At 45.9% G+C, this 20,534-nt stretch overlaps 2 protein-coding genes and 1 long non-coding RNA gene across 6 annotated transcripts in view; 1 reads left to right on the top strand and 2 right to left on the bottom strand.

The window, feature by feature from the left end:
• LOC125162244 (ubiquinol-cytochrome-c reductase complex assembly factor 1) overlaps positions 1-2,137 on the bottom strand; it is a 102,748-nt gene extending 100,611 nt beyond the window's left edge. Inside the window, exon 1 of one of the 3 annotated variants that reach the window (XM_047853058.1) lies at positions 1,972-2,137. In XM_047853058.1, coding sequence (XP_047709014.1) covers positions 1,972-1,995 — 24 coding nt within the window. In that variant the 5' untranslated portion in view covers positions 1,996-2,137. The remainder of the gene's footprint in view (positions 1-1,971) is intronic. The other 2 variants (XM_047853059.1, XM_047853057.1) reach the window with 2 other exon arrangements.
• LOC125162245 (uncharacterized) lies at positions 1,674-17,440 on the top strand. Of its 2 annotated transcripts, none has more exons than XR_007150940.1 (3): positions 1,674-1,719; positions 12,878-12,959; positions 17,281-17,440. It is a non-coding gene; the product is annotated as an uncharacterized LOC125162245 (long non-coding RNA). The 2 variants fall into 2 exon arrangements; XR_007150939.1 differs by lacking the exon at positions 17,281-17,440 and adding an exon at positions 16,301-16,352.
• Positions 16,418-20,499, bottom strand: GDF5 (growth differentiation factor 5). Its single transcript, XM_047853056.1, has 2 exons — positions 19,875-20,499; positions 16,418-17,292 (listed from the first exon to the last, which is right to left on the bottom strand). Exons 1-2 carry the CDS (start codon positions 20,497-20,499, stop codon positions 16,418-16,420), a joined length of 1,500 nt encoding a protein of 499 aa, XP_047709012.1.
• Positions 20,500-20,534: the final 35 nt, after the last annotated feature.

Genomic DNA, 20,534 nt, shown 5'->3' with positions numbered 1-20,534 from the left:
TTAGTATGTCTCTACTCTGCTCCTATAGCACCTGGTACAGACTTCTATCACAGCATTTCAAGTATTGTATTAGGAGTTCTCTTTTCTGTCTCTCCTGTTAGACTATAAACTTCAGGCAGAGGTCTATGATTTTCATCCTCAGTTCCTTGGATAGTTCCCAGAATGCAGTACTCTCAAAACAGGTGCTGAACTAAAAGGAAGAGAAGAAAAGCACTTAAATGTCACCTGTATCAACTGATTTTCAGATCAATCCTATCAAACTTACTGTTAAGGAAATCTGAGGCTCAGAGAAGTTAGGGGACTGGCTCCAGGTAACACATAATAAGTAACAGAGCCACACTTTCAACCAAGGCTCTTCAGACTCCTAGAAGGTAGATTCCCTATATTTGTGAATTCCTCAGCACCTAACCCAAATGCCTCTTCAGAATAGGTAATCAATAAATATCTGCTGCTTTCATGTTTACTGTCACTTTCAACTAGTATTAGGGGAGATTCCATTGCTTTGTCACACAGCACATTATATAATAAGAAACTTCTAAAGATTCATAGCATAAAGTAAAAGTGACTTTTCCTTATCTAAACTTGCTTTTTATCTAAAAGGATGAGCAGAAAGGAATAAATAGCAAAAAAATATGACAAATAGAGGGCAGTTAGGTGGTGTCTATGGATGCTACCACCTAAGAAGAAATAAACCTGCAACAGTCCACACACTCAGGGGCAAGAATATTTAATATATCAGGCAGGCCCTAACTTCCAAGATAAATCAAGGTGTTCCTTTCAGGTATATAGCCCAATAAACTTTTCATCCTTTTCCTGACATATCCATCTTAAAAGTGTAATAATTTAGGACATCCTACTTGCCATTTCTCCCGCAGTTCTCAGATCTGAATCAATTTCTGCCCTAGCATCAACAATTACTTCACTAAGTGAATCTTTCTGTAGGTTATATGAGCTATTCTTCAAACAATTACTGAGCAGGAACAGAGAGTACCGCACTTTGCTAGGCTGACAAGAAATACAAGACATAAAATTGCAGTTCTTATAAACCATATATAAAAAGATTGCAAACATAAGTGTAAATAACTCACACGATAGCCAGAGGCAGGAATGGGCAGTGTCTGCTACGAAAAACAATGTCCTTGACCCAATTTCTGAAAGACTAGCTAAAATGATAAACCCTCCCATCACTCAATGATTAGTAACTAGGTTCTGTATCATCCTAACCTTTTCCTGCTGCCCCTTTCTTTCTCCTTGAATTCCCAGATGTCAGAGTATGCGAGAAGGATAGGGGCTGAATCACAAGGGCCGTAGTTTCTCACAAGAGTGCTAAGAAGTCAAGTAATTCCTTCCTCACTTCGTTAATTCCTTCAACATTTATTGAACACCTACGGTGTGCCATACACTGTGCTCGGCAGAGTATGAGCTCGGTTTGCGTGCAGCTTTCAATCTCATGACCTGAAACAGTATTCCACTTAACTGTACAGTTACGAATCGTCTTACTGATTGGTCTCGGAAACAAACCCAGAGAATCTCGGAAACCGAAAGAACTGCAGATTAACGTCCTCATTTTTCCCGTCGGGACACTGAGACCCGAAAGTGATTTGCCCAAGGTCACACTGGGAATCAGTGACAGAACAGAAACAGGAATCCAGGCCTCCCGAAAACTCCAATCAGTGCCCCCACGTGCTGCCTCTTCCTGAGGGAGAGCGGTCGCAAGAGGTAAGTGAGGAAAAGCAAACTTCGCCAGATTTGGGTCCGATGTCACTCTCTCCCTCCTCCAAAAGCGGGGAAGCCACCACCAAACCGAGGGTAGGGGAAAGTGGGCAGCTGCCTCAGTTTCCCCGCAGAAAGGCGACCGCGCAGCCTCGCTGCCACCCAAGCTCCCCTCCTGCACTCTCCTCCAGCTTCTCCCGCCCTGCCCTTTCCGACTCCAACCCTGGGGGCGACCGCAGAAAATTACTCCTCACTCACAAGGACTCGCACCAGCAACGCCATGTTCCTCTGCAACCACTTCCGGGTAAAGAGTGGCCTTCCGGAGTCCCCGCTGCCCCCTCCCCTTGTCTAAGTTGTCCTTTCGCCGGCGGTACCTGGCAACGGCAGCGCAGGCGCATAGAGGCGCCTGCGCTCAAGAGCGCGCACTTTCCCCGACCTGGCGCGCGCCTCCCGTTCTTCCCTGTCTTACCCCTGTGACACGTCACAGAGACTCACGTCTTCCCCGCTGCACCTGTCCTCCTTGACCAATAGCCTTGCGCTTTTCATAGCTCTCTCCTTAACCACTTACTTCTCCCTCACCCAGCCTCACTCCTCAGCGCCCCGTTGTCAGAATTCTTCTTTCTCAGACTCTTCCCCCACGGGAATAGCTCCCCTTTTCACTGGGGGGTGAAAAAAAAACAGGACTTTGAGGGATCCCAATATTGAAGAGCTCCCAAAAAACGAGTATGAGAAGTTGTTGTAGAGGAACACAGGAGAGTGTTCAGCTGAGTCCTGAAAGTCAAGAGGGCAGTCACGTGCTGACCCGAGGCCTGAAGAGGAAGGAACTTTTGGGGTTTCTGGCCGGTTGGTTGTTTAATGTGAACATCTTTGAGTTTTGATAGGAAATAATTGTGAAGGTGAAGGCACAGAAGAAGGAATCAAGGATACAAGGAGTTTCTGGAGGAGGTGGGAGAGAATCACCTTGGCTGGTGGACCTCTTCCACTGTATCCCAAGAGCAGTAGATGCTCCTGGGGTTGACTGGGAGCAGAGGGGCAGGATGTTAAAAGACTTCCTCTCCATTCAGTCAACAAAGACCCAGTGAATGTTCACTATGTGCTGGTCACAAGACAGATGTGTATAATGGCTTTGTGGAGCTCTAGACTGGTGAAGGGGGCACACAAAATCTAGTAAACCAAGGAAAAAATAAAATAATTAAATATCGTGGGAAGTGCTTTGAAGGAAACAAAGAGCTAAACTTGAGAATAATATGGGAAACTACACTTTAGATAACATGGCCAGGTAAGGCCTCTCTGAGGAGGTGACATGTAAGTTGAGACCCAAAGGATGAGAAGGAGCTAGCCATGGGAAGTGACTTTGAACATGCTATTTTATCAGCAAATGTTGGGGGATGAGAGAGGGAAGAAAGATTCCAGGACAAGAGTCCCGAGATAGGAAAGAATAAGGGTTTATTTCAAGAAGCGAAAGAATTGGGTATTTACCAGAAAGAAAAACACTAATGCAAAAAGATATATGCACCCCTATGTTTATTGCAACATTATTTACAATAGTCAAGATATGGAAGCAACTTAAGTGTCTATCCACAGATGAATAAAGAAGATGTAGGGTATATGCAATGAAATGTTACTCAGCCATAAAAAAGATGGAGATCTTACCATCTTCAACAACATGAATAAAGCTAGGGGGTATTATGTTAAGTGAAATAGTATGACAGACAAAAACAAATACCATAGGATTTCACTTGTATGTGGAATCTAAAAACAAAACAAGTACAAAAGCAGAAACAGAGTCATAAATACTGGTAGCTGCCAGTGGGGGCGGGGGGGATGGGTAAAATAGGTGAAGGGAATTAAGAGGTTAAAAAAATCCCAGTTATGGGCCCAGTTGAGTGTCTGACTTGGGCTCAGAAAACGTACAAGCCCAGCACCGGGCTCACTGCTGTCAGGCTTGCTGCTATCAGCATAGAGCCCACTTTGAATCCTCTGTCCTCCTTTCTCTCTGCTCCTCCCTTGCTCATTCTCTCTGTCTCTGTCTCTCTCTCTCTCTCTCTCTTCCAAAAATAAACATTTAAACAAATTCCAGGTATGAAATAAGTCACAGAGATGAAAAGTACAACATATTAATCATAATATTGTGGGGCGCCTGGTGGCTCAGTCAGTTAAAGCACCCAACTCTTGAATTTGGCTCAGGTCATGATCTCACAGTTAGTGAGTTCAAGCCCCACATCAGGCTCTGTACTGACAGCATGGAACCTGCTTGGGATTCTCTCTCTGCTTCGCGTGCTCTCTCTCGCTCTCTCTCTCTCTCTCTCTCTCTCTCTCTCTCTCTCAAAATAGATAAACTTTAAAAAAATATTGTAACTTTGTATGGTGACAGATGGTGACTGCACTTACCATGGTAAGCATCGAGTAACGTGTAGAGTTGTGAAATCACTATGTTGTACACTTGAAACTAATATAACAGCATATGTCAACTATACTTCAATTTTTAAAAACAGGGGTGTCTTGGTGGCTCAGTCCTGAGTGTCTGACTGTTGATTTTGGCTCAGGTCATGATCTCACGGTGAGTTTGAGCTCCACGTCAGGCTCTGCACTGACAGTCAGATCCTGCTTGGGATTCTCTATCCCTCTCCCTTTGCCCCTCTCCCCTGCTCATGCATGTGCTCTCTCTCTCTCTCTCTCTCTCTCTCTCTCTCTCACTCTCTCTCTAATAAAAAATATTAAATTTTTTTTAAAAGAATCCAAAGAAGGGGCGCCTGGGTGGTTCTGGCTCAGTCAGTTGGGCGTTCCACTCTTGATTTAAGCTCAGGTCATGATCCCAGGGTCATGGGATTGAGCCCCATGTTGGGCTCCAAACCAGGTATGGAACCTGCTTAAGATTCTCTCCCTCCATCTCTCTGCCCCTCCCCTGCTCTCCCTCTCTCTCTCTCTCTCTCTCTCAAAATAAATAAACATTTAAAAAAAGAATCCAAAGAAAACCAGTGTGGCATTAAAATTAATCTGAATTAATTTAAAGAGATAAGATAGGCAGAGACTAAATTGTGCAAGGACTTCTAGATGAAGTCTGTATTTTATTCTAAGTATAGTTGGAACCATTGGAGGATAATAAGCAGGGGAGGGCTAACTGGCTCACATTTAAGAAGCTGACATTGACTACTATATAGAGATGGATCAGAGAGGGGTAAATGTGAAAAGAGAAGATCTATTAGCAGACTAATAGTCTCCAAATACTAATAATTTTTATTTTGTAAATAAAGTTAGTTTTGTTTTTATATAAAATGGAAGATTTCCCTCATCAATCTTCCATATGAAAGATTTTATAAGCCAAAATAAAGATGCTTCCTGCATTCAAATCAGTAGCTTATGTGTAGCATTACAATGGTGTAATGCTTCTACACATACATTAGGACAAGTGGCATCATATATTAAAAGGAGATAAGAGAGAGGCACCTGAGTGGCTCAGTGGGTTGAGTGTCTGACTCTTGATTTTGGCTCAGGTCATGATCTCACCATTTGTGAGATCTCTCTCTCTCTCTCTCTCTCTCTCTCTCTCTCTCACTCTTGCTCAAAATAAATAAATAAATATTTAAAAAGGAAGAAGAACAAAAGGAAAAGGGGCCAGTGGAACATGGAGGATCTAGTGAAGTTGGTAATTCTTCATTTTTTAAATTTTATTAATTAATTTTAAATTAAAAGGTGATATATGATTACATTCTTTTCTATAAAAATTAGCCTGCTGGGGCGCCTGGGTGGCTCAGTCGGTTGAGCGTCCGACTTCGGCTCAGGTCATGATCTCGCTGTCCGTGAGTTCGAGCCCTGCGTCGGGCTCTGTGCTGACAGCTCGGAGCCTGGAGCCTGCTTCGGATTCTGTGTCTCCCTCTCTCTCTGACCCTCCCCCATTCATGCTCTGTCTCTCTCTGTCTCAAAAATAAGTAAACATTAAAAAAAAATTTTTTTAAATTAGCCTGCTAAAGTTCCTTATATGACCACCTTGCATCCCAATCCTTTCCACCCTCTCTAAAATTTAATTTCCTTCCAGATATTTTTAAAATTTTTTTAACATTTATTTATTTTTGAGAGACAGAGTGGGGAGGGGGGCGCGCGCACAGAGAGGGAGACACAGAATCTGAAGCAGGCTCCAGGCTCCGAGCTGTCAGCACAGAGCCCAACACTGGGCTCAAACCCACAGACCATGAGATCATGACCTGAGCCGAAGTCAGACGCCTAGCCAACTGAGCCACCCAGGTGCTCCTCCAGATATTTTTTTAAGTTTATTTTTATTTATTCTGAGCAAGCAGGGGAAGGGCAGAGAAAGAGCAGACAGAATCCCAAGCAGGTTCTGTGCTGCCAGAGCAGAGCCCGAGGCGGGGCTCTAAATCACAAACCATTAGATCATGATCTGAGCCAAAGTCAAGAGCCGGATACTCAACCGACTGAGCTACCTAGGCACCTCACCTTCCAGATATTTTTTAATGCTTTCACATACATATATGTATTTCCTTGGAAAATATGTCATTCTGGCTGGTGTGGATTTTCTTTTTTTTTTTTTAAACTTAACTGACAGCATTCTTATGTTTTATTTTGCTGTTTCCTTTTTTTCACTCAACAGTTGTCTTTTTATTCTATATATGTTGCTCTATATATATCCAGTTCATTTCCTTTTATTAGCTGTTCTATCATATGATACAGTTGACAGGTATTTGTTTCCTTTTTGTTGTTGTTGTTCTTATGAATGTTCTGTGAATATTCTTGTACATTTAAGAGCAAAAATTTTAATAGCACCAACGTACCTCTGTGTGATTTTTCTTCAAAATCATCTGCCAGCCTGGGAATAGCAGAGGAGAGAGCTGATAGTTGGATTCAATAAAGGATTAAGGTTTTTCCAGGTCATGGAATGCATATCATCAGCACAAAGAAAATAATGATATTGTCAAGAAAAAGGTTCAGGTGATAGGCCAGGAAATCTGTATAGTGAAGGATTTATAGAGACAAAGAAGCTGTTAGGAAAGAAGAGGAGACAAATGAGTAAAAGAAAAATGTAATGAGAAAACTCAGTGAGAGGTTAAAGGATAAGAAGTTGCAGCAGTGAGATTATTTATTTATTTATTTATTTATTTTTAGAGAAACAGAGCACACGCGAGCAGGGTAGGGGACACAAAGAGGGAGAGAGAGTCTCAAGCTGGCTCCATGCTTAGCAGGCAACCCATTGTGGAACTCAGTCCCACAACTCTGGGGTCATGACCTGACCCAAAATCAAGAACCAGACACTCACTGACTGAGCCACCCAGGCACCTGGAAATTTTTTTAATTTAAAGTTTTAGGGTAAGAATTGTTCTGAGTGATGACCAAATGCAGGGGGTGACTGTGGAAGAAAGTGGCTAAAGTAAAGGAGAGATTAAAATCCCTGGGGTGGAGGCCTGCAAAGAATTGAGAGCCTACATTTTAGGCGTCATCTATACAGACCTGGAGGTTACCTAGGATGATGCTTGGATTTGGAATGAAGAGGCATATTCTATGTCTGAAGCCAAAGTCTACGATAAACAGAGAGTGTCCATGAGTGTGGAAGTAGTGTGAACATATAGCACGAGCCATGAAGGAGCAGCAGGTAGAGGGGTAATGGATTGAAGGTAGTCTTGGAAAGCAAGTGGTTGAAAACTCAACTGTCAGTCTTAACACACACAGAGTGACAAGCACCCTCCCAGAGAAGGAAAGCTACAGGGGAAATAATATTCAAAGAGGAAGGCCAAGTTTCAGTTAGGACAGAAAGTAGAAGGAACTTTCTGGGAACAGGCTGAGGGTATGGACAAGTTTATCTAACTTGGAACCCATGGAGATTGCAGGGTTCCATAAGGCCCTTCACAGCACTCCACCCCTGCTCCTTGGTCTCAACTCCCCAGGGCTGCTTAGCTGCTTTCCACTGCCAGCGCTTGCCAGCAACTTGCACCCTAAACCCTCGGGCTGAAGCCTCAGCAATCTCCATTGTTCTACCAAAGCTCCCTCTCCCTCTCTATGTTTCATCTTCCTCTGTACTGCTTCCACCCCTCAGGATCCCCATGCTTGCCCTTAGAGGCTCCACATTGAAGTTCAGACATTTGAGGCACCTCAGTGGCTCAATTGGTTAAGCATCCGACTGTTGATTTCGGCTCAGGTCATAATCTCACAGTTCTGCCGTGACAGCACTGGGCCTGCTTGAGATTCTGTCTCTCCCTCTCTCTCTGTCTCTGCTCCTCCCCCACTGGTGTGTATGCGCTCTCTCACTCACTCTCTCTCAAAATAAACATTTAAAAAAGAAAAGAAAAGAAAAGAAAAGAAAAGAAATAAAAACATTCATGCCACTCTCACAATTGTATTCCACAAAAAAAATTTACTCATTGGTTTTATGGACAATGCAAAGAACTATGGGGCACCCGGGTGACTCAGTCAGTTAAGCAACCAACTCCTGATTTCAGCTCAGGTCATGATCTCGTGGTTCATGAGTTCAAGCCCGCAAGCCCCGAGTTGTGCTCCATGCTGACAGTGTGGAACCTGCTTGGGATTCTCTCTCTCCCTCTCACTCTGCCCCTCCCCCACTGACATATATGCACTCTCACACACACACTCTCTCTCTCTTTCTCTTTCTCTCTCAAAATAAATAGTTTAATTTTAAAAAAAAGAAAATACAAGGAACTAGAACTTAGCCCTTGCCCTCAAGGATATTATAGTTGGGGGAGGGGTGTAATACATATTTGCAATTTAATTTTTTTTTTAACGTTTTATTTATTTTTGAGACAGCATGAACAGGGGAGGGTGAGAGAGAGAGGGACACACAAAATCTGAAACAGGCTCCAGGCTCTGAGCTGTCAGCACAGAGCCCGACGCGGGGCTCGAACTCACGAACAGCGAGATCATGACCTAAGCCAAAGTCGGATGCTTAACCGGCTGAGCCACCCAGGCACCCCTACATATTTGCAATTAAAAAAAAAACCGCAAAAGAATGAAGTTGGACTCCTATCCCACACCATATGGAAAATTAACTCAAAATGGATCATAGACCTAAATGTAAAAGCTAAACTATAAAACTCTTAGAAAATACAACGTTAAGGTAAATTTTCATGATCTTGTGTTCAATAAAACCTTCTCAAATACAGTATCAAAAACATGGATAACAAAAGAAAAATAAATTGGACTGCATAAAAATATAAAATTTTGTGTTACAAAATACCATCAAGAGGGGCGCCTGGGTGGCTCAGTCGGTTAAGCGTCCGACATCGGCTCAGGTCATGATCTCACAGTCTGTGAGTTTGAGCCCCGCGTCGGGCTCTGTGCTGACAACTCAGAGCCTGGAGCCTGTTTCGGATTCTGTGTCTCCCTCTCTCTCTGACCCTCCCCTGTTCATGCTCTGTCTCTGTCTCAAAAATAAATAAACGTTAAAAAAATTATTAAAAAAAAAAAAAAAAAAAAAAAATATATATATATATATATATATATATATATATATAAAATACCATCAAGAAAGTAAAGGGGCACCTGGGTGGCTCAATCAGTTAAGCCTCTGACTCTTGATTTCAGCTTCGGTCATGATCTCATGATTTGAATTAGACCCCTGCTTAGGCTTCACACTATCAGCATGGAGCCTGCTTGGGATTCTCTCTCTCCCTCTCTGTCTCTCTGCCCCTCCCCAACAGCCACACTCACACACACACACTCTGTCTCTGAAAATAAAAAATAAACTTTAAAAAAAAACGAAGAGGGGCACCTGGGTGGTTCTGTTGGTTAAGCGTTCGGCTCAGGTCATGATCTCCCAGTTTGTGAGTTTGAGCCCCACATTGAGCTTCTCTCAAGCTTGCTTGGGATACTCTCTCTCTCCCTCTCTCTCTCTATCTCTCTCTGTCTCTCTCTGTCTCTCTCTTTCTCTGTCTCTGCCTCTCCCCCATTTGTGCTCTCTATCAAAATAACTTTTTTTTAAGTTTATTTATTTGAGGGAGAGAGAGAGAAAGAGAGGGAGAAAAGCAGAAAGAGAGGGAGAGAGAGACTCCCAAGCAGACTCCAAACCATCAGTGCAGAGTCTGATGCGGGGCTTGAACTCATGAACCACCATGAGATCATGACCTGAGACAAAACCAAGAGTCAGACGCTTAACCAACTGAGGTGCCCCAATAAATAAACTTCAAAAAAAAAAAAAAAGAAAAAAGAAAGTAAAAAGATACAGAATGGGAGAAATTATTTGCAAATCAAATATCAGATAAGGGATTTGTACCTAGAATATATAAAGAACTCTACAACTCCATAAAAAATAAATAAACACTCAATTAAAAACGGGCAAAGGATTTGAATGGACATTTCTCCAAAGAAGGTATACAAATGGTCAATAGGCTAATGAAAAGATGATCATCAACAGTCATTAGGGAAATATAAGCAATATACATACATGTACACACACACACACACACACACACACACACATGCAATGAGATATCACTTCTCATATCCACTAGATGCCTTATAACCAAGCAGACATATAATACAAATTGCTAGCAAGGATGTGGAAAAACTTGATCCCTCGTACATTACTGATGGAAACGTAAAATGGTACAGCTGTTCTGGAAAAGTCTGGTTGGCTGTTCTTTGGAATGAAAACACAGAATTACCATATAACCCACTAGTTCAATTACTAGGTCAAAATTAAAACATATGTCCACACAAAAAGTTGTACATGAATGTTCATCACTGCATTATTCATAATAGCCAAAAACTGGAAACAACCTAAATATTCATTAACTGATGAATAGATAAATAAAATGTGGCATATTCAGAAAATGGATTGTTATTCAGCAATAAAAAGGAATGAAATACTGATAAGTGCTACAATATGGATGACCCTGGAAAGCATGCTAAATGAAAAAGTCAATCACAAGAGGCTACATATTATATGATTATAGTTCCATTTTTATGAAGTGTCCAGCCACCCACTCCCATGGACGATTCCTGGACTTTATCACTGGAATCATTTTAATTCTGAAATTTTTAATTTATGCCATTCTGTGTTCTCACCATCCTATTCTTTCAGTTTTCAGTTATCACTTCTAATAAACTGTCATTTTACCCCAATGAGACCTCCAGGCTTTATCTTCTTTCTTTATAGTCTGTCAACCCTCTCCTCTCTATACTTCTATCTAGCTCAGACCGTATGGTCTATCACTTTAATTGTTCTCTTACCAATATCGACTCCCTTGCTCAAACGTCCTTCTATCCTGTTCATCTAGAAAGACTCCAACCCTGTAATTGTTCATTTATTCCATGCCTGCATCCAAATTATTGACTACTATTGAAGAAAATCATGCAAAGGGCTTATTAGTACCACCAGATATGGTATCCAACCTCTGTTATGCTCAACTAGGCTTGCTATCTCCAGAACTGCTATTTATAACTATATTAATTTCCTGGGGCTACCATGGCAACAATAACAACAACAACAACAACAACAACAACATAAACACAAACCAGGTGGTTTAAAACAATGGAAACGTATTGTTTCACAGTTCTGGAGGCTAGAAGTCCAAAATCAAGGTGTTGGCAGGACCATGCTCTATCTGAAGGCTCTAGGGGAGGACCTCTCCTTGGTTTTTCCTAGCTTCTGGCAATTGCCTGCAATCCTTGATGTTTCTTAGTTTACTGTTGCATAACTCCAATCTCTTCATCTGTCATCACACGATCTTCTCCCTATCTGTCAGTCTCTGTGTCTCTTCTCTTCTAAGAACTCCAGTCATATTGGGCCCAGCCTAACGACCTCACCTTCTGCAAAGACCCTTTTGCCAAATAAGGTCATAGTCACAAGTATGAGGGTTAGGGCTTTAACATACCTTTTTGAACGATACAATTAAACCCATAATAAGAACCTTTTCTACATTCTACATTCTTCAAACCTTGACTCTGACCTCTCTGAACAGATGGCCTGATCTCTTATTTCACAGAGAAAATAGAAATTAGAAGCCATCAGGGGCACCTGGGTGGCTCAGTCAGTTGAGCGTCTGACTTTGGCTCAGGTCATGATCTCGTAGTCTGTGAGTTTGAGCCCCACATCAGACTCTGTGCTGACAGCCCAGAGCCTAGAGCCTGCTTCGGATTCTGTCTCTCTCTCTGCCCCTCCCCCGCTTGTGCTCTGTCTCTCTCTCTTTCTCTCTCAAAAATAAACATTTAAAAATTAAAAAAAAAAGAAATTAGAAGCCATCAGAATGAAACTTGACTTCCCACCACACAACCAACAAACCTGCTTTTATCCTGTGCATGTATCCTTTCTTCCTTGTATCATTTCATGAAAGAATTCTGCTTTTCCTATTTAAAGTTAATGTCTTAAGAGTTCTTAAAACCTGACATGTCCAAAACTGACCTCATCATCTTCCTCTCAAAATCTGTTCCTCCTTCTGTGTTCTTTTTTGTTGTTATATGGCACACCTTCTACCCAGTTGCCCAAGCAAAAAAACCCATAGGATTCATCCTTGACTTTGCTTCTCCCTTACTCTCTCCATCCCAACACTTCCCAAGTCCTGCCTCACAGAGCAGAACCAAAGCTTCCTTGGGTTTGTATATTACATGTTTATTAATGAAGCCCACACTTATATTTTCACTGAAGCATCCACATTATATTCAGTTGATTCAACTCAGTTCAGAGCTACCTGTAACACTATCTCTTTCCCATCTGAAGTTGTGAAATCACATTTTTTTTTTACATCCTGTACTTGTATGCTGGGTTTCATGCATTCTGATGGGTAATTTTATATGTTTACATTATATATATTAATAAATACACAAATATTAAATAATTTTCTCATTTTATTTCATCTCCTTTGATTCAGCCTATTATGTTATCATCCTAGCATCCTTCAGGATCTTTATTTTCTCTTTCATTCTTTCATGGAACTTGAGGACATGGTCATGGAAAGATAAGAGAATCCAGATAAAGTGCTAAGCACAGTACCTGGCACATAATAAGCCCTTGATAAACATTTACAGTTGTGGTTGTTATTATTATCCCAACGCTCAGCACAGCATCTGGGTCATAGTAGACCCTCAATAAATATTTACTCATTAAGGAATGAATGAATGGATCAAAGGTTGATGGAATGAATAAATAACCCCTCTCCCAAATCCCAAGCCCATTAAATTTGATATTATTATCCCTCTTTTACAGACAGAGAGATCAAGGCTTAGAGAGGGTCAGCCGGCAAGTGTTAGAACTGGAACTGAAACCCAGATCCACTCGACTCCCAAGCGTATGTGACTAAGCCTTTCTTACTCTGTTTCCTTATGTGTGTATACAGATCCAAAGAACTAGTTGTGGAATCAAAATGAAGTCTGAGAGCCTTCCCAAAGTTGTGTGTTCCAAGTCCTAGAAAAGCAGATTCTCCTGTTTATGGGCCTGGGACATAGAGAGGTGGAAAGGACTAAGAGGCAGCATCAGGGCACTAGGAGCCTCACCTCTTTCCACCCGTATGGGCCTCTCATCTTTCCTGCCCTAACCTATATGCTTAGCTATTTCTCCCCAGAAACTAACATGCCGTGTGCCTCCAAGGAGAAGCTTTTAGGAACAGGAAGGTAAGCTCTAGGCAGGTAATTTGACTACTTGCCAGGACTGGAGTCAGTGGAATTGGGGGGTCAGAGAAGTAGCAAGAATGGTACAAAGAATACTGAGACATGCAGGAGGCCTGCAGTCACCTCTCTGGGTTTCAGCTTCCTCATCTATAAAAATGGAGAGTAGGGGCGCCTGGGTGGCGCAGTCGGTTAAGCGTCCGACTTCAGCCAGGTCACGATCTCGCGGTCCGTGAGTTCGAGCCCCGCGTCAGGCTCTGGGCTGATGGCTTGGAGCCTGGAGCCTGCTTCGGATTCTGTGTCTCCCTCTCTCTCTGCCCCTCCCCCGTTCATGCTCTGTCTCTCTCTGTCCCAAAAATAAATAAATGTTGAAAAAATGGAGAGTAATAGTCCTTGCCCTGCTTGCTTCACAGGACTGTTGGAGGCACAATAATGATAGCAGTTAATATTTATCGAGTGCTACCTCTGTGGGGCCATTGTGTTGAGTGTCCTTCATATCCTCCCCAGTTAGCCTTATGAAATAGGCATATTGTCTACCCCTTCCCCCTCTCCCACCCTCCCCCCCCCCAACAAATGAGGAAACCAAGGTTCATGGAATTAAGTTACTTGCCCAAGGCCTCTAACTCTAAGTGACAGATCTGAAATTTGAAACTGGGCTGCCTTTTGAGCCCTTCAGAGCCGTGAGCATGTTTGTGAACCTCAGCTGAGAGCCTGTTTGTGAACCCTGAAGAATGATACAAACCTTGTGCCCTTCTGCACAGAAGTGTCCTATACAAGTATGCAACTTGTTCTGACTGGCACTGGAGGTGGATGCCTGGTGAAGATAATTGTCCAAGGAGGCAGCTGATGGGATGGCTAGCATGGAAGGGCTTGTACCCCACACTGATCTGATTGGATCCCCATAGTCTGGGGAGGAAAGGGGGAGGGTACACAGTCTGAGTGGCTCTTTTGTGAAAGCAAGTTCTAGAGCAGGTTGAGGTGGGAAAGGAAGCTCCTAGGTACCAAGCCAGACCACAACAGTCGATTCAGTGCCCGGGGCCTTCAGCAGGAAGAACACAGAGGCTGAGATGACAGGAAGCTCTCTGACAGGGCTCAGGCAGTGTGCCACTCCAGTCTGTCAGACTTTCCAAGAAAGTAGGGACACACAGCCCAGAAAATCAGTGCGTGTAGGAGCCAGCCCCACCTGTGACCCCTCCGTCCTCTGCCTCTCTGCCCTTGGGTTTCCAGCCACCCTGCTTCTACACTGCTCTCCCTGTGTCCACAACCTACGGGTTGGCCTCTCCAGCACTGCCTCCAGGCTCACTCTCCTCTTTCACACCAGAACTCTGTCTGCTGTGGCAGCTCCTTTGTTTACTGCCAGAGCTCGAAGGCCTGCCACCAGCCAAACACAACGAAGCCTGGCCAGGGAGGGCTAGGTTCCAGGTTCAGACTGGCCCCTCAGGGACAGGTAATGGCCTCCAAGCCAGGGAGGCAGCTCAAAGGTAGGCTGCCCCCTGCACCGGGCTCTTGTTTCAGGTCCTGACAACACAGGTTTTGGGCCTAGAGGGAAGGGACACAAGATCTGCCCATAGCTGGGCAGGAATCCTTACTGTTGAAACAGCTTTGGCTAGGAGCCCTGGGAATCAAAGACCCAGCTGGAGAGAGATGGGGAAAATGTTGGGGCCCCCTGGATGGGAAGGGGAGGCCTAGACTCCCTTCTCTTAGTCTTCCCTCTCTTTGGCCAGGCAGAGCCTGGTCCTAAGCCCTTAGAAAGAGGACTTAGGTGCCCAAATTCCCCTACCAGAGGGCTGTGTTCCCCTCCCAAGCATTCATGCCTCATGCCCCCAACTAAGAATTCTAGTGGATACAGAGAAGTGGGCATTTACTCTGGGCCAAGCCCCAAGCAGGAAACGTCAGGATGTGTCTGGCATTGGTCTGCCTAAGGTTAGTGGGGAGGTTGCTTATCAAATGTATAATTATGTACTTGTATAATATAAAATGTAAAGGGGAAGGACTCCAGCTCTGTTTCTGGAGCTGGGGTGATGGGTAGTAAGTGATGGATGAGCGGGGAGGAGTGATAAAGGTGCTAAGCTGAAGGGTAGTGGAGCTACAGAAGATCATTCAAGAAAACAGTGGTCAGTGGCAAAAAGAAGATGCCTCAACAGGGGAGGAGATCTCTGGCAGCCCAGGTTCCCCACAGAAAGGTAGAGGGCCCTCTAAATGGTGGCCAGTGGATTCTGTGAGTATATGGGGAGGGGGGCAGGTAGTGAATGAGGTGGGGATGATTTTAGAGGAAATGAAACCCCCAATTTCCCCCCCCCCATGTAGGATTCCATTTAGGAGACAATAAGCTTGATTGAGGAATGTCAAAAAGAAAACCTAAGTCTGTTGCCAGACCCCAGAGAAGCAGATAGAGATCCAGACCAAAAGGCCTTTGGAAGGAACGGGAGTGGGGTTAGAGGTAGCATTGGCCCTACTCAGCTTGTACTGTCTGTCCTGATTTGCTTCAGGCAACCCACCTCCCCTCCGTGGGTCAGTCATGCTTTGAGGAGGTCACTGGGTCCCCTGGAGTAAACAAGAAATTTGCCACCGTTTTAGTAACAGTTTTGCTTTTTATCTCATCAATGTACATTTTAATCTAACAGTCTAACAGCCTCACACTCCTCACCCCTGCCCGAGCCCTCTCCCGTCTTGCCCACCCCTGCCCAATCAGCATCTCATCTGCCCCAGGGGCAGAAAGTCACCAGGCACAATGGTGATTCAAGGTGGGGATGGCAGGTGTGGCTTTCCCAAGAGGATCCCTCCCTGGAGAGTCCAGAAGCCAACAAGGCCCAAGTAAGGAGAAGTTGTGGGCTGGGTCTCAGGGGAAAACAACATCTCCTGGGTCTCAGTCCCATTCAGTCTGTCTCCCTGGGTCTGTCCCGGCAGTCAGAGCAGCAGAAGGGCAGAAATCCTCAGACAAGGGGACTTGTGGCTAGAAAGGAATCTCTAATCCAGTCCCACTCAGAGAGTAAGAGCAAGGCTGTTGGAATCCCCTTTCGTGCAGGCTGTGTAGACGTCCTGGCTGTATTTTCCCGACTTCTCTGATTCTGGGAGTGCAGGGAGGGGCTCTTGTGACCAGCATCCTGGATGTGCCAGCCAGGAAGACAGAAGGCTAGTGCTGCTACCTGCAGCCACAAGACTCCACAACCATGTCCTCATACTGCTTATAGACCACGTTGTTGGCAGAGTCAATGAAGAGGATGCTGATGGGACTCAGTCGTGTGGGCACACAGCAGGTCGGTGGCGTGGACTCGGGGTCCATGGAGTTCATCAGGGTCTGGATGACTGCATGGTTCGTGGGCTCCAGATGGGAGCGCAAGGGGAACTCACATAGCCCTTCACAGTGGAAGGCCTCATACTCAAGGGGCGCGATGATCCAGTCATCCCAGCCCATGTCCTTGAAGTTGACATGCAGTGCCTTCCGACTGCAGCGGGCCTTGGGGTTCTTGCTGGGCCGTTTGCCCTGGCCCGTGGCCAGTGGGGCCCGCCTTTTTCGCCGCTGGCTGAACAGGTACTCATACACAGTCTTATCATCCTGGCCGGAGCGGGCCTTAATCTCATTAAAGAACAGGTCCCGTTTCTTGGTGCGGCCAAATACCAGGAACAGGGCCTTCTCGTGGACCTGCCTGGCAGCCCGGTCGAAGCCCAGGCCACGGAGGTCCATGGCCCGGCCCCGTTCCCAGGCCTCCAGCTCCAGGCACAGCTGGGCTGAGTTCTTAAAGTTTCGGAAGAGCTTCCAGATGTCGAACACCTCCCAGCCAGATCCGTCCAGGCCTGGCACGGAGCGCACATCCAGCAAGGCTGCCGGCTGCCGGCCGCTGGGGCAGCTGGACAGCTTCAGCTGGGCAGCCCGCCTGATGCCGGGGGCCACTGGCTTGGCCGCGTCTGAGGGCTTCTTCCGCAAGATCCGCAGCTCGGCCCCTAGCAGCCCATCCTTCTCCAGGGCACTAATGTCAAACACGTACCTCTGCTTTCTGACCACAGGACCTCGGTCATCTAGAGAGAACACCCAGAAGTCATTCCCTGCAACCTCACCAAGGGAGCCAGTCACCTCGAGGCCTCAGGGAAGGGCCACAGCTCTCTCCCCTCTGGAGATAGCTTTCTTTAACCTCTCCCCGACTCTGACAGAGGCCAAGACCCAAACCACGAGAGGCTTTTTCAAAATAAGGGAGCTTCTGAAACAGCCTACCAAAATAAACAAGGGTTGTTCATCTGTAACTGTGGCTGTGGTGATTTGAAAGATTCTGGGTGTTTGTGTCAAAGACAATGCGTATCAGAGATGCCTCTAGCTGTCCTTCTCCCATCTATTATTTTATATGATATCTCATTGGAGAGATAGGTGGGGTGGGTGTTATAATTAGCCCTATTTTCCAGAGGAGGAACCTGAGGCTCAGAGAAATTAGGTGACTTGCCCAAGATCACCCAGCTAGGAAAAAGCAGAGCTGGAACTCTAGAACTTTTTTTTTTTTAATGCTTATTTTTATTTTTGAGAGACAGAGACAGAGCATGAGCAGGGGAGGGCAGAGAAAGAGGGAAACACAGAATCTAAAGCAGGCTCCAGGCTCCAGGCTCCGAGCTGTCAGCACAGAGCCTGATGCGGGCTTGAACTCATGAACTGTGAGATCATGACCTGAGCTGAAGTCGGACGCTTAACCGACTGAGCCACCTGGGTGCCCCTAGTCTAGAACTTTTAATACTGAATCCTGAACTGCTTCCACTATACCTTAAAGAAGATCTTGGTGTTCTCATTTTACAGATGAGGCACAGAGAGGGAAAAGTGACTTGTGTAAATTTGCAGGTAGTTAATGATAAAGTTACAATCCAATTTCCCTTGCTTCCTAGTCTAATGATTTTGGTGTGTACATGTCTTACCATGCTGGGTATATGAGCATGTGTGTAAGTGACAGTTTGTGCATGTGTGTGTGTGTGTGTGTGTGTGTGTGTATGATTGGGTTTATACGTGAATATGAAAGGTAAAGTATACGTGAGTGACATGTGCACGTGTGATTGTGCTTGCGTATATATGTGTATCTGTAAGAAGTTTCCGTGTGTACATGTAAGAAGGTGTGTGTTCACATGCATACGTGTGTGTGTGATTCAGCGTATATGTATAAACATATGGCTGTGTGTGTACGAGAAACTGCCGTGTGTCTGAATCAGCATACTCTCTTTCCTAAATACCAATTTGCCATTGGGAAGCATTCATACATTGCTCTAGAAGGTGACTAATTAGGCCTTTAAACTCCCCATCTCCCCCTCTGCAAGTTCCCTTAGAGCTGGGGGGCACAAGGACTTATTTTATGAGCCCCCAAGGGGTCACAGCTTTCCCCGGCTGGGCAGGCGGCCAGGCCACCTCCCCCACCCCAGCCAGACCTGCTGCCTCCTGCTTCCTCCCACCCTGTCATTCCCCCACCGGCCTGGCCGGCTGGCTCTAATGAGGAGCCTCTCCCAATATCTGACCCCTCCCCCACCCTGCCAGCAAAGTCTTAAGACTCACAGAACCAGAGCATATGAACTGCAAGCAACCATGGCAATAAGTAATCCATCTCTCTTTTCACACTTACGGAGAAACTGAGGCCCTGAGAGGGGAAGGGACTTGCTGAGATCACACAGCAAGTGGAGAGGGAAACGCCAAAACAGTAATGCTAACCGAACATAAGGAGAAGTGAAGGGAACAGATACCCTCCTGGGCTGATGATAAAAATGATGTGTTTAGGACAGGACACAAAGTGTTCATATTTGAATGGCTCTCAGAAATCACCCAGTCTTGGGGTGCCTGAGTGGCTCAGACGGTTAAGCATCCAACTCTCGGTTTCAGCTCAGAGGGTCATGATCTCACGGTTTGTGAGTTCGAGCCCCGCGTCAGGCTCTGCACTAGCAGTGCAGAGCCTGCTTGGGATTCTCTCTCTCACCTTTTCTCTCTGCCCCCCACCCCCTATAAATAAACTTAAAAAAAAAAAAAAAGAAAGGAAGAAATCACCCAGTCCAATACCCATATAGTTGTACAGATGGGGAAACTGAGACACCAAAGAGAAAAGGGACTCCCTCAAGGTCACATTGTGAGTTAAGACCCTAAGTCTGTTGCACCCCCCACATCATACATTTAAATGTCGTTCCATGACTCCCAGATGCCTCATTTGCTGTCTCCACCTATCCTGCCTCCTCTGCCCCCTAGCTTGAAGGCAGATTTGCCGAACCACGGGTTTCTAGAGATTAATCTCTCTCTCTGCCATCTGAGAAAACCTACAAACCTCTGGAGCCTGGAAAGTCTGGCTAGCCCACATAGGAACAGAGCATGGCCTGGTAAGAGTCTTAGAGTGTGGTCCCCGACTCTGCCACCAACTGGCAGTTCTTGTCCCCTCTCTGGGCTTCAGTAACCCCCTCTGCACCTTGCAGGGATTGGCTCTGACTTGCCAGCAGCCTCAGACCCGGTACGTGGGGGGTCAGTCCCAGATACTACCCCAGGCCGATTCATGTGCTATCTCCCACCGGTGCAGTGTCAGGGCTCTGAAAGGCCCCTCCACGCATGCAGATGCCCCTCCCTCTCAGCCGTGCCCCTGCCCCCCCCACCCCCTCACCTTGCCCTTTGTCAATAAAGCTGGTGATGGTGTTGGCCAGGCCAGCCTCCAACTTCACGCTGCTGTTGCCTCCCTTTCTGTCAGCATCGGACAGCGTCCTGTACAGCGAGAGCATGTACTCGTGGGGTGTGATGGGGGGCGGGCGGAACGGCTCCTTGGGCTCTTGAGGGGGCCCAGTCTCCCTGGCCTTCTTCAGCAGGAAGGGGCTGGGGACAGATCCTGCCTTTGGGGGTGACTTACCCCCAGGAAGCTGTCCTTTTGGGGTCACAGTCCGCGTTGCAGCCTGCCTTGTCTGGGAAGGGTGTCCTGGCTTGGGTTCAGGGCCACCCGATCTGGGGGGCAGCTTTTTGGGTTCATCCTTCTTGGGCTGTGTCAGGCCTGCTGTCTGCCCGGTGCCCCCCTTTGCCCTGGCATTGGTGGCCCCCCCACCATAGCTGTGACCCCCTGGCCTAAAGATGCTCCGGGCCAGAGGGGGCCTCTCCTTGGCTTCTGCTTTGGCCAATCCTGGCCTGGCCCCCTGGGGTCTCTGGCCCAAGTCAGGGGCACCCAACACAGTGCAGATGAATTCCAGGTCCAGCCAAGCCAGGTGCCAAAGCAAGAAAGTGAGGAGTTTGGGGAGTCTCATCCTCTGGCCAGCCGCTGAATGACACCAAAGAGAAC

The sequence above is a fragment of the Prionailurus viverrinus genome, chromosome A3 (genome assembly GCF_022837055.1).
Source record: "Prionailurus viverrinus isolate Anna chromosome A3, UM_Priviv_1.0, whole genome shotgun sequence".
NCBI classification, from domain to species: Eukaryota; Metazoa; Chordata; class Mammalia; order Carnivora; family Felidae; genus Prionailurus; species Prionailurus viverrinus.
Note: the sequence above shows the minus strand (reverse complement) of the source record. Positions and strands in the feature narration are given on the sequence as shown.